This window comes from Eriocheir sinensis, chromosome 29, assembly GCF_024679095.1.
Source record: "Eriocheir sinensis breed Jianghai 21 chromosome 29, ASM2467909v1, whole genome shotgun sequence".
In the NCBI taxonomy this organism is placed as follows: Eukaryota; Metazoa; Arthropoda; class Malacostraca; order Decapoda; family Varunidae; genus Eriocheir; species Eriocheir sinensis.
In genome coordinates, this window is record NC_066537.1 from 5,984,768 (window position 1) to 5,999,767 (window position 15,000).

Consider the following 15,000-nt stretch of genomic DNA (forward strand, 5'->3'; position numbering starts at 1 on the left):
ACTAACCTCCCCTCACCTCAGTACCTCACCTCTACCCTCATAACCTAACCTCCCCTCAACCCTTCATAACCTCCTCTCAGTCCCTCATAACCTCACCTCAGTCCCTCATAACCTCACCTCAGTCCCTCATAACCTCACCTCAGTCCCTCATAACCTCCCCTCAGTCCCTCATAACCTCACCTCACTCCCTCATAACCTCACCTCACTCCTTCATAACCAACCCTCAATCCTCTCACTCCCTCATAACCTCCCCTCAGTCCCTCATAACCTCCCCTCAGTCCCTCATAACCTCACCTCACTCCTTCATAACCAACCCTCAATCCCTCTTAACCTCACCTCACTCTCTCATAACCTCCCCTCAACCCCTCATAACTTCACCTCACTTTTTCATAACCTACCCTCAATCCCCTCCCTCCCTCATAACCCTTCAACCCCTCGTAACCTCACCTCCTCTCCTGGTAAACTTGATGGTGCGTCCTCCAACGGTCGTCAGCTCGGCCAAGGCGGGAAGGGTGTCGAGGGCGATGTTGCCGCGGACGAAGTGGTTGAGAAGAACATCCTGGGTGAAGTTGTGCACCAGGAACGGGTTGAAGCCCCAGTCGATAGGGTAGTAGCTGTAGAAGGCGGCGTCGTGTGGAACCAGAGCAGTGTAGCGGCCGGCTGGTGAAGGGAGAGAAGGAACGGGACCATGGATGAGGAAATACCAGAACCGATAGAGGAAAGGAACGTGTGGGAAGGAAGGCTGGTGAGGAAGAGGAGGTGCAGATCGAGCTATAGATGATTAGGAAATTAGAGCTGATAAGAGAGGTGCAAAGCTTAAAATGAAGTGGTGCTCGAAAAGGGAAAGAAGGTAACCTACAGGATGATGAAATAAGAGCTGCTAAGGGGGAGATCGAGAAGGTACAGTACATAATTATATATGATGAAATAAGGGCTGGTAAAGGAGGAAATTACGTTAATATAATGATGAAAATAAAGAGCTGGAAAGGAAAACTAACTAAAGGGGAGCAATTAAGGTAAGGAAGGTGCAGAATTATAGATGATGTAATAGACGCTGGTAAGAGGAAGGTACGGAATTATAATGATGAAAGAGTTGGAAAAGGAGGGGAGGGGAGAGGAGGGGAGCTTATGGTTGTGGGAAGGGGAGGAGGAGGTTAGGGTAGGGGTTACGTTTTGAGGTTGAAGGAAGGGTAAGGAAGGTTAGGTTAGGTTGTGTAGGTTATAGGGGAAGGGTAGGTGAGATTATGAGGAGAGGGGAGGCCGGTTAGGTTGAAATTGAGGGTGGGGAGGGCAGGGGAGGGCTAGAAACGGGAGCAAGGGAAAGGAGGTACAGGAGGAGATGGAGAGGAAGAGAAGGTACAGTTATATATAGATGAGGAAATATAACAGCTGGAAAGGGAGAAAAGGCGCAGAACTAGAGATGAGGTGGAAGTATATAGAGAAGGTACTACAAAACGCTAATTGGTTGATAATTACGATAAGCGAAAGCCGCTATTGGGGAAAAACGTGTGGAAAGGAAGGCATTGACGACAGATGGTAAGGGAGAAGTGGGAGAGGTGCAAACTACAGATGGTTAGGAAATACGGAAGCCGCTATGGGATGGAACATGTGGAAAGGGAGAGAAGAAAGGGAAGAGGGTTCGCGGTAAGGGCTGTGGGCTTGTGGTGTAGATGACAGTCAGAGGGAGGTTGAAAAAGAAAGAGCAGAAAGGGAAATAAATTTAGGCTATATAGTAAGACTTGCGATGTAGTTGACAGGAAGGAAAGTTGAAAAAGAAACGCAGAAAGGGAAATAATTAAGTTTAGGCTATATAGTAAGACTTGTGATGTAGTTGACAGGAAGGGAAGTTGAAAAAGAAACGCAGAAGGGGAAAGAATTAAATTTAGGCTATATAGTAAGACTTGTGATGTAGTTGACAGGAAGGAAAGTTGAAAAAGAAACACAGAAAGGGAAAGAATTAAGTTTAGGCTATATAGTAAGACTTGTGATGTAGTTGACAGGAAGGGAAGTTGAAAAAGAAACGCAGAAAGGGAAAGAATTAAGTTTAGGCTATATAGTAAGACTTGTGATGTAGTTGACAGGAAGGGAAGTTGAAAAAGAAACGCAGAAGGGGAAAGAATTAAATTTAGGCTATATAGTAAGACTTGTGATGTAGTTGACAGTATGGGAGGATGCAAAGGAAGGAAAGAAAGGGGAAAGGAGTTTAGGCTATATAGTAAGACTTGCGATGTAGTTGACAGTATGGGAGGATGGAAAGGAAGGAAAGAAAGGGGAAAGGAGTTTAGGCTATATAGTAAGACTTGCGATGTAGTTGACAGGAAGAAAAGTTGAAAAAGAAACGCAGAAGGGGAAAGGAGTTTAGGCTATATAGTAAACCTTGTGATGTAAAGTTGACAGGTAGGGAAGTTGGAAAGGAAGTGGAGAAAAGGAAAGGAGTTTAGCAATATAGTAAGATTTCTGGTGTAATTGATAGGCAGAGAGGTTGGAAAGGAAGGGAAAAAAAAGGGAAAAGTTAGGCTATATAATAAGACTTGTGATGTAGTTGACAGTATGGGAGGATGGAAAGGAAGGGAAGAAGGGGAAAGGAGTTTTGGCTATATAATAAGACTTGTGATGTAGTTGACAGTATGGGAGGATGGAAAGGAAGGGAAGAAGGGGAAAGGAGTTTATATAGTTTGATTTGAGGTATAGCTGACAGGTATAGAGAGTTTGGAAAGGAAGGAAAGAAAGGGAAAGGAGTTTTGGCTATATAGTAAGACTTCTGATGTAGTTGATAGGAAAGTGGAAAGGAAGGGAAGAAAGGGAAAGGAGTTCAAACAGTAAGAGTTGTGTAGGTTGACAGCTGAAGAAGGAGAGAGAGAGATGTTACGTGCCAAGTTGCAGATTGTGAAGTAGGAAATGAATGCACAGGGAAAGGAAGAGAAAGGAAGGGTTACAGGGATCGTAGTAATTAATTGACAGTCAGAGAGGGAGGTGAGTGTCAAACTGCAGATAGTGACAGTGTGTGAATGTTGATGTGTGCGTAGGGGAAGGAAAGGCAGCTACACGTATAAGGGAGAGACGGGAGCTTGTTGAAAGAGTTGTGGACACGTTAGGGAAGGAAGGCCAAATAAGGAAGAGAAGGAGGAAACAGATGAAGGAGAGCTGATGGAGAGAAGGGGAAAACAAATGAAGAGAAAATAGAGATGAAGGAGAGCTGATGAAGAGAGGAGAGAAGAGAGAGAAATGAAAAGAAAGAAGAGAAGAAGGAAGATGAAGGAGATCTAACAGGAGAGGAGGAGAAAAAAGGAAAAAAATGAAGAGAGATAGAGATAAAAAAAAGTTGAAGGAAAGAGAGAGAGAGAAGAGAGAGAGGGGGAAACAAATGAAAAGAAGATACAGATGAAGGAGAGCTGATGAAGAGAGGAGAGAAGAGAGAGGGAGGAAACAAATGGAGAGATAAAAGTTTAAGGAGAGATGATGAAGATGGGAGAGAAGAGAGAGAGGGGGAAAACAAATGAAGATACAGATGAAGGAGATCTAATGAAGCGAGGCGGAGAGAAAAATAGGAAAAAGGAAACAAATGAAGAGAGATAAAAGGTGAAGGAGAGGCGATAAAGAGAGAATGAAGGAAAAAAAGTAAGATGAAGGAAAGCTGATGAAGAGAGGAGGAGAGAGAAAAAATAAGAAAAAGTAAACAAATGAAGAGATAAATGATGAAGGAGAGGTGATTAAGAGAGAATAAACGGAAAAAAAGCAATGGGGAAACGGAATTAAAAGAGTTTGTAGAGGAGTGGACAGTTTAGGAGGAGAAAGTTGGAAAGTTTCGTTTAGTCGGCGCAACATCTGTGGTCATATGCCGGAGAGACAGGAGGGAAAGGAATTATAGGAGAAGGGAACTAGGAGGAGAAATGAGAGTGGAATTATAGATTGTGACTCCTGTGAATGAAAGGAAAGGAAAGAGAAAGTATGTAATAGTTGAAAGGGCGTCGACGTATTTAGTGAAGTAAAAGTGCTTGATCAAAAGAGAACGAGAGATTGTCTGGGAGAGAAGAGAGACGTAAGGAAGGAAGGAGAGGAAACTAGAGAGATGAGAAGAGATAAGAAGGGAGAGAGAAACGAGAGGAGGAGAGAGGGGAAGAAGGAGAGTGGGAGAGCAAACGAGAGAGAGGGGAAGGAGGAGGGAGGGAGAGTAAGCGAAATTTACATAGATTTACATAGAAAATCAGACCACACAGACCCCATGGTCCAGACTAGGTGGTCTGTCCTTAAACCTAAGTGATTTTACATTAATCAAAAGGCTCCAAAACGTTGCATTTCTATTCTAGTTGATATTAAGTTGAAGGAAGTGACGGTCGAGCTTTTTTTTGAAGGAGTCAATCGTGTTACACTGGACCACTGATGGTGGGAGCTAATTCCATTCTCGCACTACAACGTTGGTGAAGAAAAATTTGGTGCAGTCTGAATTTACTTGTCTACATCTGAGTTTTACGCCATTGTTCCTCGTGTGCAAAGTGTCATCGATCATAAACAATGTTGATCTGTCTACATTCGTGAAACCATTAAGTATTTTAAAACATTCGATCAGTTTTCCTCGGAGGCGACGTTTCTCAAGAGAGAACATGTTAAGGGTGAAAAGCCTTTCTTCGTAGGATTTGTTGCGCAAGGAAGGGATCATTTTCGTTGCCCGACGCTGAACACCTTCTAATTTAGCAATGTCCTTTGCATGGTGGGGAGACCAAAACTGTACCGCATATTCCAAGTGAGGTCTGACTAAACTATTGTAGAGCGGAAGTATTACATCTTTATTCTTGAATAAAAAGTTTCTTTTAATGAAGCCCAACATTCTGTTCGCTTTATTTGCTGCATCGATGCATTGCTGTGAGAATTTGAAATTTGACGCGATTTTGACCCCCACACCAAAGACGAAGGGAGGGAATGGAGAAGACAGTTAGAGGAAAGGAGGAAGGAGGAAACACATGGAAAGGTAGAGGGAAGGAGGAAGGAGGAAACACATGGAAAGAGGTAAAGGTGAAGGAGAATTAGTGGAGAGGATGAGGGAGGAAAATAAGAAAAAGGGAAACAAAAGGAAGGAGATAAAAGGTTAAGGAGAGGTGATTAAGAGAGAATGGAGGAAAAAAAGAATAATGAGAAACAAAATGAGAAGGGGAAAAGGTGAAGGAAAGGTGATAAAGAGAGGACAAGAGAGAACAATTAGAAAAAGGAAACAAATATGGAATAGATAAAAGCGAGGGAGATGATAAAAGAGAAGATGAAGAAGGAAAGGTAAACAAAAGGAAACGAAATGAGGAGTGTAAAAGAAAACGGATGAAGAGAATGAGAGAGAAAGATAGAAAATGAGAAGAGGAAGAGGAAGTAAAGATGAAGAAAAACTGAACAAGAGAGGATGAAGGAGAAAAAAAGAGAGTAAACAAATGAAAGGAGATAAAGGGGCGAAGGAGGATCGTACAGCAATGGGAATGACGAAGATTAAAGGGAGGGAATGGAATAGAAAGGGCACTGACTGTGAAGGGAAGGGACTGAAGGGGAAGGGTGAAGGACGAACGCTGGGCACGAGTGTATGAAAGGGAAGGGAAGGGAAGGGGAGGGAAGGGAAGGAGAGGGAAGGTAAGAGAAGGGAAGGGACGGGAAGGAGGGAGAAGGGAAAGGTACGAAAATTATGGAGACTTTGAGAATTATTACAGTATTTTATGAGAGAGAGAGAGAGAGAGAGAGAGAGAGAGAGAGAGAGAGAGAGAGAGAGAGAGAGAGAGAGAGTACAGGAACTAAAATGCAAGAAGATTCGAAACAGTGAAGTCTTCAGAAACGATCGACTGGCTGACTGACCGACCGACTGACTGACCTATATTACCACTTTCCTTCCAGTCTACTTCATCCACCAGCCTTTCTATCCTATCTGTCTATCTATCTATCTTCCTATCTATCTATCTATCTATCTGTCTATCTATCTGTCTATCTATCAATGTCTTTCTATCTATCTGCCTTTCTATCTATCTGTCTTTCTATCTATCTTCCTATCTATCTATATTCCTATCTATCTATATTCCTATCTATCTATATTCCTATCTATCTACCTATCTCTATCTATATCTGCATTATCAGAAGTCTACAGTTATATTGAAACTCTACAAAACAGCCTCGTTAACACGTAAAACTAAACCTAAACGATATAGCAATGCGTAATTACCTAGGTTCGCCTGTTAACTACCATCTCCTTAGCAACGACCATTACTACTATTACCATGACAATTACCATCATTCTACTACTATTACCATGACAATTACCATCATTCTACTACTACTACTACCACTGCTACTACTACAATTATCACTGTTATCCTTTATGTAAGACTTTAACCCTCACTACTTAGAGTTAACCACAGTTCTCACCACCACTACCACCACTTTACCACCAGTACCACCACACTATTACCATTTCCGTAATAATGTAACACTCATCACCACCACGACACCACAGTCACCACCATTACCGTACCACCACCATTACCACATCACTATACCCTAAACTCCAACCTCCACAGTAACACCACCACCATAACTCCAAGTACCATTACCATACAATACTATCATCGTTGCTATACCATAAACTTGAACTACCACACTCCACCACCACTGCCAGATTGTCGTACTCAGAGCCTCGTACATTTACCGGTTTTTGAGCCATACCCATAACTATTACCAAAAACGCACCAATAATTAACCACTTTAACGACAACTATATAATATGAAGGCAGTTATTGGGGTCGAGGAGGCAGTTTTGGGGTTGGAAACTGGCAATCATAGGAGGCTGAGTACGACAATCTGGCAACCACCACAGTTGATTGATTGATTGATAAGTTACCACCACCATATCGCCATAACACTACCAGTCGCTACCACCACCACACACCAGCACCACCAATACTCACTGTCTCTGAACTTGTTGGTGATGTTCGCGTCTCTAAAGTGGTGCAGGAACTCGGCGGCGGTGAAGGCGGAGGAGGCCTGGAGAGTGCCGAGGAAGGAAGGCAGGAAGGGGTCGTTTTCCCGCGCGGCTGCTGAGGAGGGCGGCGCGGCAGACCCCTCCACCAGCCCCAGGTCCACCTCCTCGAATAGACCCCCTGACCCTGAGCCTGGGGAGAGGGGTAGAAGGGGGTGGTTAGAGAGAGAGGGGGAGGGAGGTTAAAGGGTTGTTTGAGAGGGGGAGAGGAAATGAGGGAGAGAGAGGGGGGGATAAGGAGGGAAGGAGAGAGAGAGGGAGAGAATGGAGAGGGGAGGAGGGATAGAGGGGGAGGGAGGAAAAGGAGAGGAGAGTAAATGGGAGAAAGAGAGGGGAGATAAGGAGGGAAGGAGAGAGAGAGGGAGAGAATGGAGAGACGAGAAGTGATAAGAGAGATAGAGGAGGAGGGAGGAAAAGGAGAGGAGAGGAAACGAGGGAAGAGAAGGAGGGATGAGGAGGGATGAAGAAGATACGAGGGAAAAAGAGAGATGGGATAGGAGAGAAGGAGAGAAAATGAGTGAAAGATAGGAAGGGATAATAAGGGAAGGAGGAGGAAACACTGGAAAGAGGAATGGGATAATGGAGGGGTAGATAGTCAGAGGGAGAGAGGGAGAGATGAAAGGTTGTTAGGGAGGGAGGGATAAAGAGGGAAGGAGAGGAAACAAGAGAAAAAGGAAAAGAGGATGGTTAGAGAGGAAGGGAGGGATAGAGAAAGGGAAGGAGGGAAGGAGGATAGAAACAGAGGAAGAGGAAGAGATCAAACAAGAGAAGAAGAGATGATGAGGGAGTAAAGAAGGGAGAAGGGAATGAAGGGAGAAAGAAGAGGGAAGATATTGCCGGAGAGATAATTTGGAGATAAAGGAGATAAGATAAGGAGGAAAAAGAAGATGAGGAGAAAAGGAGGGAGAGGAAAAGATTGCGTAAGAAATATTTCGGAGAGGGAGAGAAAGGGGGAGATGAAAAAGAGAGATGAGGGAGAATTGGCTAACGAAGAGAAGAAAGGAACGGAAAGATGGAGGAGAAGGAGGAGGAGGAGGAGGAGGTCAAGTGTTAAGTATAGGAGAGAAAGGAAAGAGAAGGCAGAATGACGTTTGGAGGGAGAGAAAGAAGGGGGAGCAAGAGGTCAAGAGGGAAGAAAATAAAGAATGAGGCCAAGGATGATCGAAGGGAAAGAATGAATGGAAGAAAATGAGGTAAATAAGTGAAGGGCGGAGAGGAAGGAAAGAGTGAAAAGGGGGAACGAAAGATAGACGAATGATAAGGAAGAAGAGAGAGGAAGGGAGAGGAAAAGAAGTGAAGAGAAGGAGGAAAGGGGAAAGAATGAAATTGAAAGATGAATGCAGTGGAAAAAGAGAGAAAGGGAGAGAGAGTAGATAAAATGAGAATGGAAGAGAGGAAGGAAAGTGAAATAAAAGGGAGGAAAAGAGGGAAAAGGAAGAGAGGAAGAAAGGAGAGGAAAAGAAGTGAAAAGAGGAAGGAAAGAGGAAAGAATGAAATGGAATAAAGATGAATGCAATGGAAAAAGAGAGAAGGGGAGAGAGAGTAGATAAAATGAGAATGGAAGAGAAGAAGGAAAGTGAAATAAAAGGGAGGAAAAGAGGGAAAGGGAAGAGAGGAGGAAAGGAAAGTGAAAAAAAATAAAAGAAAGATGAATGCAAAGGAAGAAGATAAAAGGAGGAAGAGGAGGAGGAGGAGGAGGAGGTGAGGAAGAAGGGAAAGAGAAAAAAATAATAATAACAATAACAAGAAAAAAAACTTAGAGAGAGAGAGAGAGAGAGAGAGAGAGAGAGAGAGCATCCCATCCACCCCATTACCTGCAGAAGTGAACTCAGCCTCGAGGGGGTCTGCGTCGGCGGGTCCAAGCGGCTCCTCGCCCAAGACAGGTTGAATCACGGCCTTCCGACGGAGCGCGGGGCGGAGCGGGGCGGCAGCAGGGGCGGCGGGGCGGCGGCGGGGCTTGAACGTGGCGAACCTGACGAAGGGGGGATTGAAGGGGGGGGGGTTATTTTGTGGTTTATATTAAGAATGGTTTATAGTATTTTGGTTTAATGTTCGGATTTTATTTGTTTATATTGTTTTATTCTTCTGGAGGTTTATAATTCAGTTTAGAGTTTATGCTTCAAGTTATACCTATAGCCTACTGTGGTTTAGATATCGCTACCTTCATAACTAAAGTGTCAAAGTTATTATTTTTACTCTTTATTTTTTATATCATAAATAGAATAGTTTAGGAGAGTTTTTTAGAGAGAGGAAATGAGGAAAAGACGTGAAGGGCGAAGAGGAAGGAAAGAGTGAAAAAGAGGAAATGAGGGAAGAATGCAAATAAAGAAGAGAAGAATAAGAGAAAGAGAGAAAAGAAAAGAGGTAAAGCTAGGGTGGAAAGAAAGGAAAGAGTGAAAAAGAGGAAATGAGAGAAGAATGCAAATAAAGAAGAGAAGAAGAGAAAGAGAGAAGAGAGCTAGGGCGGAGAGGAGGGAAAGAGTGAAAAAGAGAAAATGAGAGAAGAATGCAAATAAAGAAATGAAGAAGAGAAGAAGAGAGAGAAGAGAGGTGAAGGAAAAAAAGAGGAAGGAGAGTGAAAAAAAAGGGAAGAAAAGAGTGAAAGGGAAGAAGAAAAGAAAGAAAAGGGGAATGAAATCAACACTTACGACAAAAGACATCTACTACTACTACTACTACTACAACTACTACAACAACAACTACTACTACTACTACAACTACTACTACAACTACTACTACAACAACTACTACTACTACTACTACAACTACCACTGCTTACCTGTGTGTTAGAGGCGGCAGTCTGGTTGTGGTGTCAGTCTTGCCAACACCCCCATCATCACCACCTTCCTTCTTCACCACCACTGGCTCATCACCACTCAGCCCCTCCAACGGCACCGCTTCCTCCTCTTCCCCTTCCTCAAGTCTGGTGCTGAGGGGGGAGGGGGAGGAAGAGGAGGAGGAGGTAGGGGAGGGGGAAGGAAGAGCCGATTCGAGTATGTAGATGACGCCGTTTTTAAATTTGTGTTCCTCGCCCGTGAGTCTGATGCCGTTGACTGTGACGAAGCTTTCTGTTGGGAGACGCACACACACACACACACACGCACATGTTAGAGAAACGTACATGGGTGGAGAATGCTTTACACACACACACACACACACACACACACACACACACACACACACTGAATCGTATAGGCATAGCTTTCTTTCTTATCCTATAGCAACAAGAATCGGCTAACAACAGCAAAGAAAAGAAAGGAAAAGAAAACAAGAAAGGAAGAAAATGTAAATAAAACGAGAGGAAAAGATAGGAAAATTACACAAAAAATAGTGAGAAATAAATAATAAAGATAATAATATTAATAATAATGGTGATTTAAATAAGAGAGAAGGAGAGGAAGAGGAGGAGGAGGAGGAGGAGGAGGAGGAGGAAAGAAAAGGAAAAGGGAGGAGGAAGAAATGAGAAGGTAAAAAGAAAAAGGAGGAAAAAAAAGAAGAAAAAGGAAGAGAAAGAAAGATAAAAGAAAGAGGAAAAGAAAGAAAGATGGAAGAAAGAAGAAAGGAAAGGAAAGACACACACACACACACACACACACACACACACACACACACGTAGAGGTAGAGCACACACACACACACACACACACACACACACACACACACACACACACGTAGAGGTAGAGCACACACACACACACACACACACACACACACACACACACGCAAGAACCAGATAGCCTTAAAATTCTAATAAGGACAACAATAATACTCTCACTCTCAACCGAAAGAAAAAAATATATAATAAACTTGGACAACCATTTTTTTCATCCTTCTTTGTCTCTAAAAAAAAAAAAAAAAAAAAAAAAAAACGAAGAGATCTAGTTTGAGAGAGAGAGAGAGAGAGAGAGAGAGAGAGAGAGAGAGAGAGAGAGAGAGAGATAACCTGTCCATACTCCTTTTCTAGGCTATTCTTATTCGCGTTTTCTGTTCCGGTAAATCAAAAGAAAAACGATAATTGGTTCTGAGTGTTGTAAACGTTCTAGTTCTGCATGATATCAAGTTTTCCATTTTTTTATTATATTATTTTTATTTTTGTACTGTTGAGAGGTTTATTATGCATGGAGAATTTTATCTTTCGCTTGCTGTGTTTTTTTCATTATTGTTTTCAGTTTTCTATTTTTTTTCAATCTTTCTTTAAATTTCCTTCGTTAATCTCTCTCTATTTCTCTCTGTCTTTCACATATAGATACATTATATAATCCACACATTGATATCAACACACACACACACACACACACACACACACACATAAAAAAGTCCATCCACACACAGACAGATAGACAAATTGAAAAAAAAATCAAAACATAATATTAACCTAAACAGACAAACAGACACGACAACACACGAAAAACACACACACACACACACACACACACACACACACACACACACACACACACACACACACACACACACACACACACACACACACACACACACACACACACACACTAACACACACACAAACACACACAAGACTCATCAAAACAAACACAATTACACAAACACACACACACACACCACCACCACCACCACCATCCTCTCCCTCCCTCTCACCTTCGTCCGTGGAAAACACAACCGGCGTCCCCTTCAGAGTCGTCGCGGTCGCCCCCCCTCCCGCCGCAGTCGCCGCAGAGGGGGGCCGCAGCACCTTGCCCAGCACCACGTGGTTGAGCAGGGCGTCCACGGTGGCTGTCTTGTCAGTAAGGAACCCTCCCCCCAGTGGCAGCCCCTTGTTGCGTGGGATTAGAAGCGTCCATGGCTCGTCTGGGGAAGGAAGAGAGATGAGATGTTAATAATAGGGTTTTTATATAACTTATAGGTTTTTGTAACTTTTTTCTTTGATATCTGTCAGTTCTTTTCTTTTTCAGGTTTTCGTAGGTTATTTTTCATGTTCTTTTTATTCTATTTTGAGTTGTTGTTTTTTGTTTTTCGTTATCTATTTTATTTTCTGTTTTGCCTTTTTCATTTTTCGTTCGTTTTAATTATTTTTGTTACATTTATTCTTTTCTTTTTCTGATTTTCATTCGTTTTCTCCTTATTTCTTTCTATTCTATTTTCTTTTTTTCTTTGTTCTTCGTTATTTATTTTATTTTGTTTTCTTTTTCGTTCGTTTTCCATTATTTTTCTTTTCTTTTCTTATTTTTCGTTTTTTTTTTTTACATATCCTCCTTTCTGCCAGTGAATAGGTCGAGAAGGTGAAGTTAGAAGCATACAATATTAGCTGCTCGTGGCCTCAATGCTCATCTCTGTCACACTAGTCCTAAAGTCTATGGAGGGAGAGAATTCATCACCCCGGGGCACAAGGTCAGTGCAAGATCCGGGTCACCACAGTTTACCTTCCCCAGGTTTCCCCATGTACCCCACTTACCGACCACCTTGAAAGGGAGGACGAACAGCTGGGTGGGTTGCGCGTCAACTCCCCCTAGGTCGGGATTCGAACCCAAGCCCACAGATTCGTAGTTAGACACGTTAACCACTAGACCAAGGTGACATAGAAGGCATGGGATATAGTTTCAAATTTTTGCTTCGTTTTCTTTTGTCCATTTTTTTCCTGTTTTTCTTTTTCTACTCATTAATTTTTCTCTGTTCAAGGAGGAAGAGGAGAAGAAAGAGAGGAATATTAATCATCGGAGCAAGCAAAAGGTTTAAAAATGGAAAATAGGAAGAGGAAGGAGTGACAATAGGCTATTTGTAAGGCACACACACACACACACACACACACACACACACACACACACACACACACACAGATAGATAGATAGATAGACAGATAGATTGATAGTTAGATAAATAAATAGATAGATAGAGGTAGATAGAGAAAAGAAGAAATAAATAAAAGAGAAAGAAAAGAAAGCTAAAGAAAACGAAGACACACACACACACACACACACACACACACACACACACACGATGGATGATTAATGAAGAGTGACGAGGGAGGTAAAAAAAAAAAGTAATATACGCAGAGGTGAAGGAGAGGAAAAAAGTAATACAATGAAATTCACTTCCGAATGTTAAATACCTATCATGTCATTAAGAAAGGCCTCTCTCTCTCTCTCTCTCTCTCTCTCTCTCTCTCTCTCTCTGCAACACATTTTTCTTTGACATAGATAGATAGATAAATAGATAGAGATAGACAGATAGATAGATAGAGATAAGAGAAAAGAAAATATGAAATAGATATAGGAGAAAGAACGAAGAGAAAGCTAAAGAAAAATAGATAGAGATAATAATAAGAATGTAAATAGGTAAAGAAAGAAAAGAGAAGAAATAAAGGGAATAATGGAAAATCGAACGAAAAACAAAGAAAAGAAAAAATAAAGAATGTTAATAAATAAATAAAGAAAGAAAGAAAAAGGAGTAAAGGAAATCATGAAAATCGAACAAAAACAAAGAAAAGAAAATCAATATCGAAAAAACAAAGAAAACAAAACAAAATAAAAAAACACAAAGGAAAACAAACCAAAACAGAAAAAGAAAAAAAATGAAAAACCAGATGAAAACCGAAGAGGAAAATAAAAGAAATAAAGGAACACAAAAGAAAACCAAAGAGGAAAAGAAAATAAACAGAAAACAAAAGAAAAAAACAAGAAAAGAAAAAATAATGGGAAACAAACAAGAAAAAAAAATCAATATCGAAAAACAAAGAAAAAAACAAAACAAAAATAAGACACAAAGGAAAATAAACGAAAACCAAAACAGAAAAAAAGAAAAAAACATGAAAACCCAAGAGGAAAATAAAAGAAATAAAGGAAAACCAGAGGAAAAAAAAAAAACGAAAACAAAAGAAAAGCAAAAAGAAAAGAAAAAAATAATGGGAAACGGACGAAAACCCAAGAAAAGACCCAGGCAACCAGTCTCGGGCCTTTTAACAAGTAACCTAACCCCACCTAACGGGATTTCAAGGTCATATGGTAAGCCTTCACCCTTTCCCTCCTTCCTCCATAATTATCTCTACCTTCACCTCCTCCTCCTCCTCCTCCTCTTCCTTTTTTTTTTACCATCTCTCCTTCTCTTTCCTCTTTACCCTTTTCTACTGTCCTTTGCAATATCCTTCTTTCCCTCTTCTTTCCCCTTTCCTTCCCTTCCTCCTATCTCTCTCCTTCGCTGTTTTTTTTCCTCTCTTTCTGATTTATATATTGATACTTTCCCTTTCTACCATCTCTCTCTCTCTCTCTCTCTCTCTCTCTCTCTCTCCATCCTTTGCATCTATCTCTTCTCCTTCCTTCTTTCTTTAATAGTTACCTTCCTTTTCCATTCTCTCTCTCTCTCTCTCTCTCTCTCTCTCTCTCCTCTTTTCCATTCCTCTCCTTTTAAACTTTCCCTTTCTACTCTCTCTCTCCCCTCTTCTTCCCTTCTTCCTTCCCCTCTTTAATTGAAACGATTAGCACTCTAATATAACCACCACCACCACCACCATTACCGCAACCACCACCACCACCACCATCATCACCACCACAACCTCCACCACCAAGGACAGATCTATGGGTTGAAGTTCAAGATTTGCCAAGTTCACCAGGTTTGGATTCGAGCAAGTCTCTCTCTCTCTCTCTCTCTCTCTCTCTCTTAGCTTCTTGCTGATAATTCCGTCCACTGACCACCACTAAGCACCCCCCTCCCTCCTTTGCCCCCCTCCTAACCCCCCCCCCCCACACACACACGAGCCACCGGTAAACACTAAAAACTGGTCCCGTGTGAAGGCTGTATGTCCGTCTGTCTGTCTGTCTGCCTGGTTGTCTGACCGGCTCACCGTCCCAGCTGGTATGCCTCTGTACACTCGTTCCTTATATCCCCTATTTGTCCCCCTGTGTGTCTGTCTATTCTGTGACTTTAAATCTGTCTATCTGTCTAGTTGGTCTTTCATCCATTCCGGCAAGTCTCAGTCCCTCCCTCTTTCAATCAGGCTATCTATCTGTTTATATTTTTTTTCTATGTAG

At 41.9% G+C, this 15,000-nt stretch overlaps 1 protein-coding gene across 1 annotated transcript in view; it reads right to left on the reverse strand.

Annotated features, from left to right (window-relative positions):
- LOC127004885 (uncharacterized) overlaps positions 1-15,000 on the reverse strand; it is a 43,058-nt gene that overhangs the window by 10,453 nt on the left and 17,605 nt on the right. The window contains exons 2-6 of the mRNA XM_050873092.1: positions 11,618-11,827; positions 9,780-10,068; positions 8,815-8,972; positions 6,930-7,133; positions 448-660 (exon numbers count right to left, since the gene is read on the reverse strand). Of these exons, the coding sequence (XP_050729049.1) occupies positions 448-660; positions 6,930-7,133; positions 8,815-8,972; positions 9,780-10,068; positions 11,618-11,827 (1,074 nt within the window). The remainder of the gene's footprint in view (positions 1-447; positions 661-6,929; positions 7,134-8,814; positions 8,973-9,779; positions 10,069-11,617; positions 11,828-15,000) is intronic.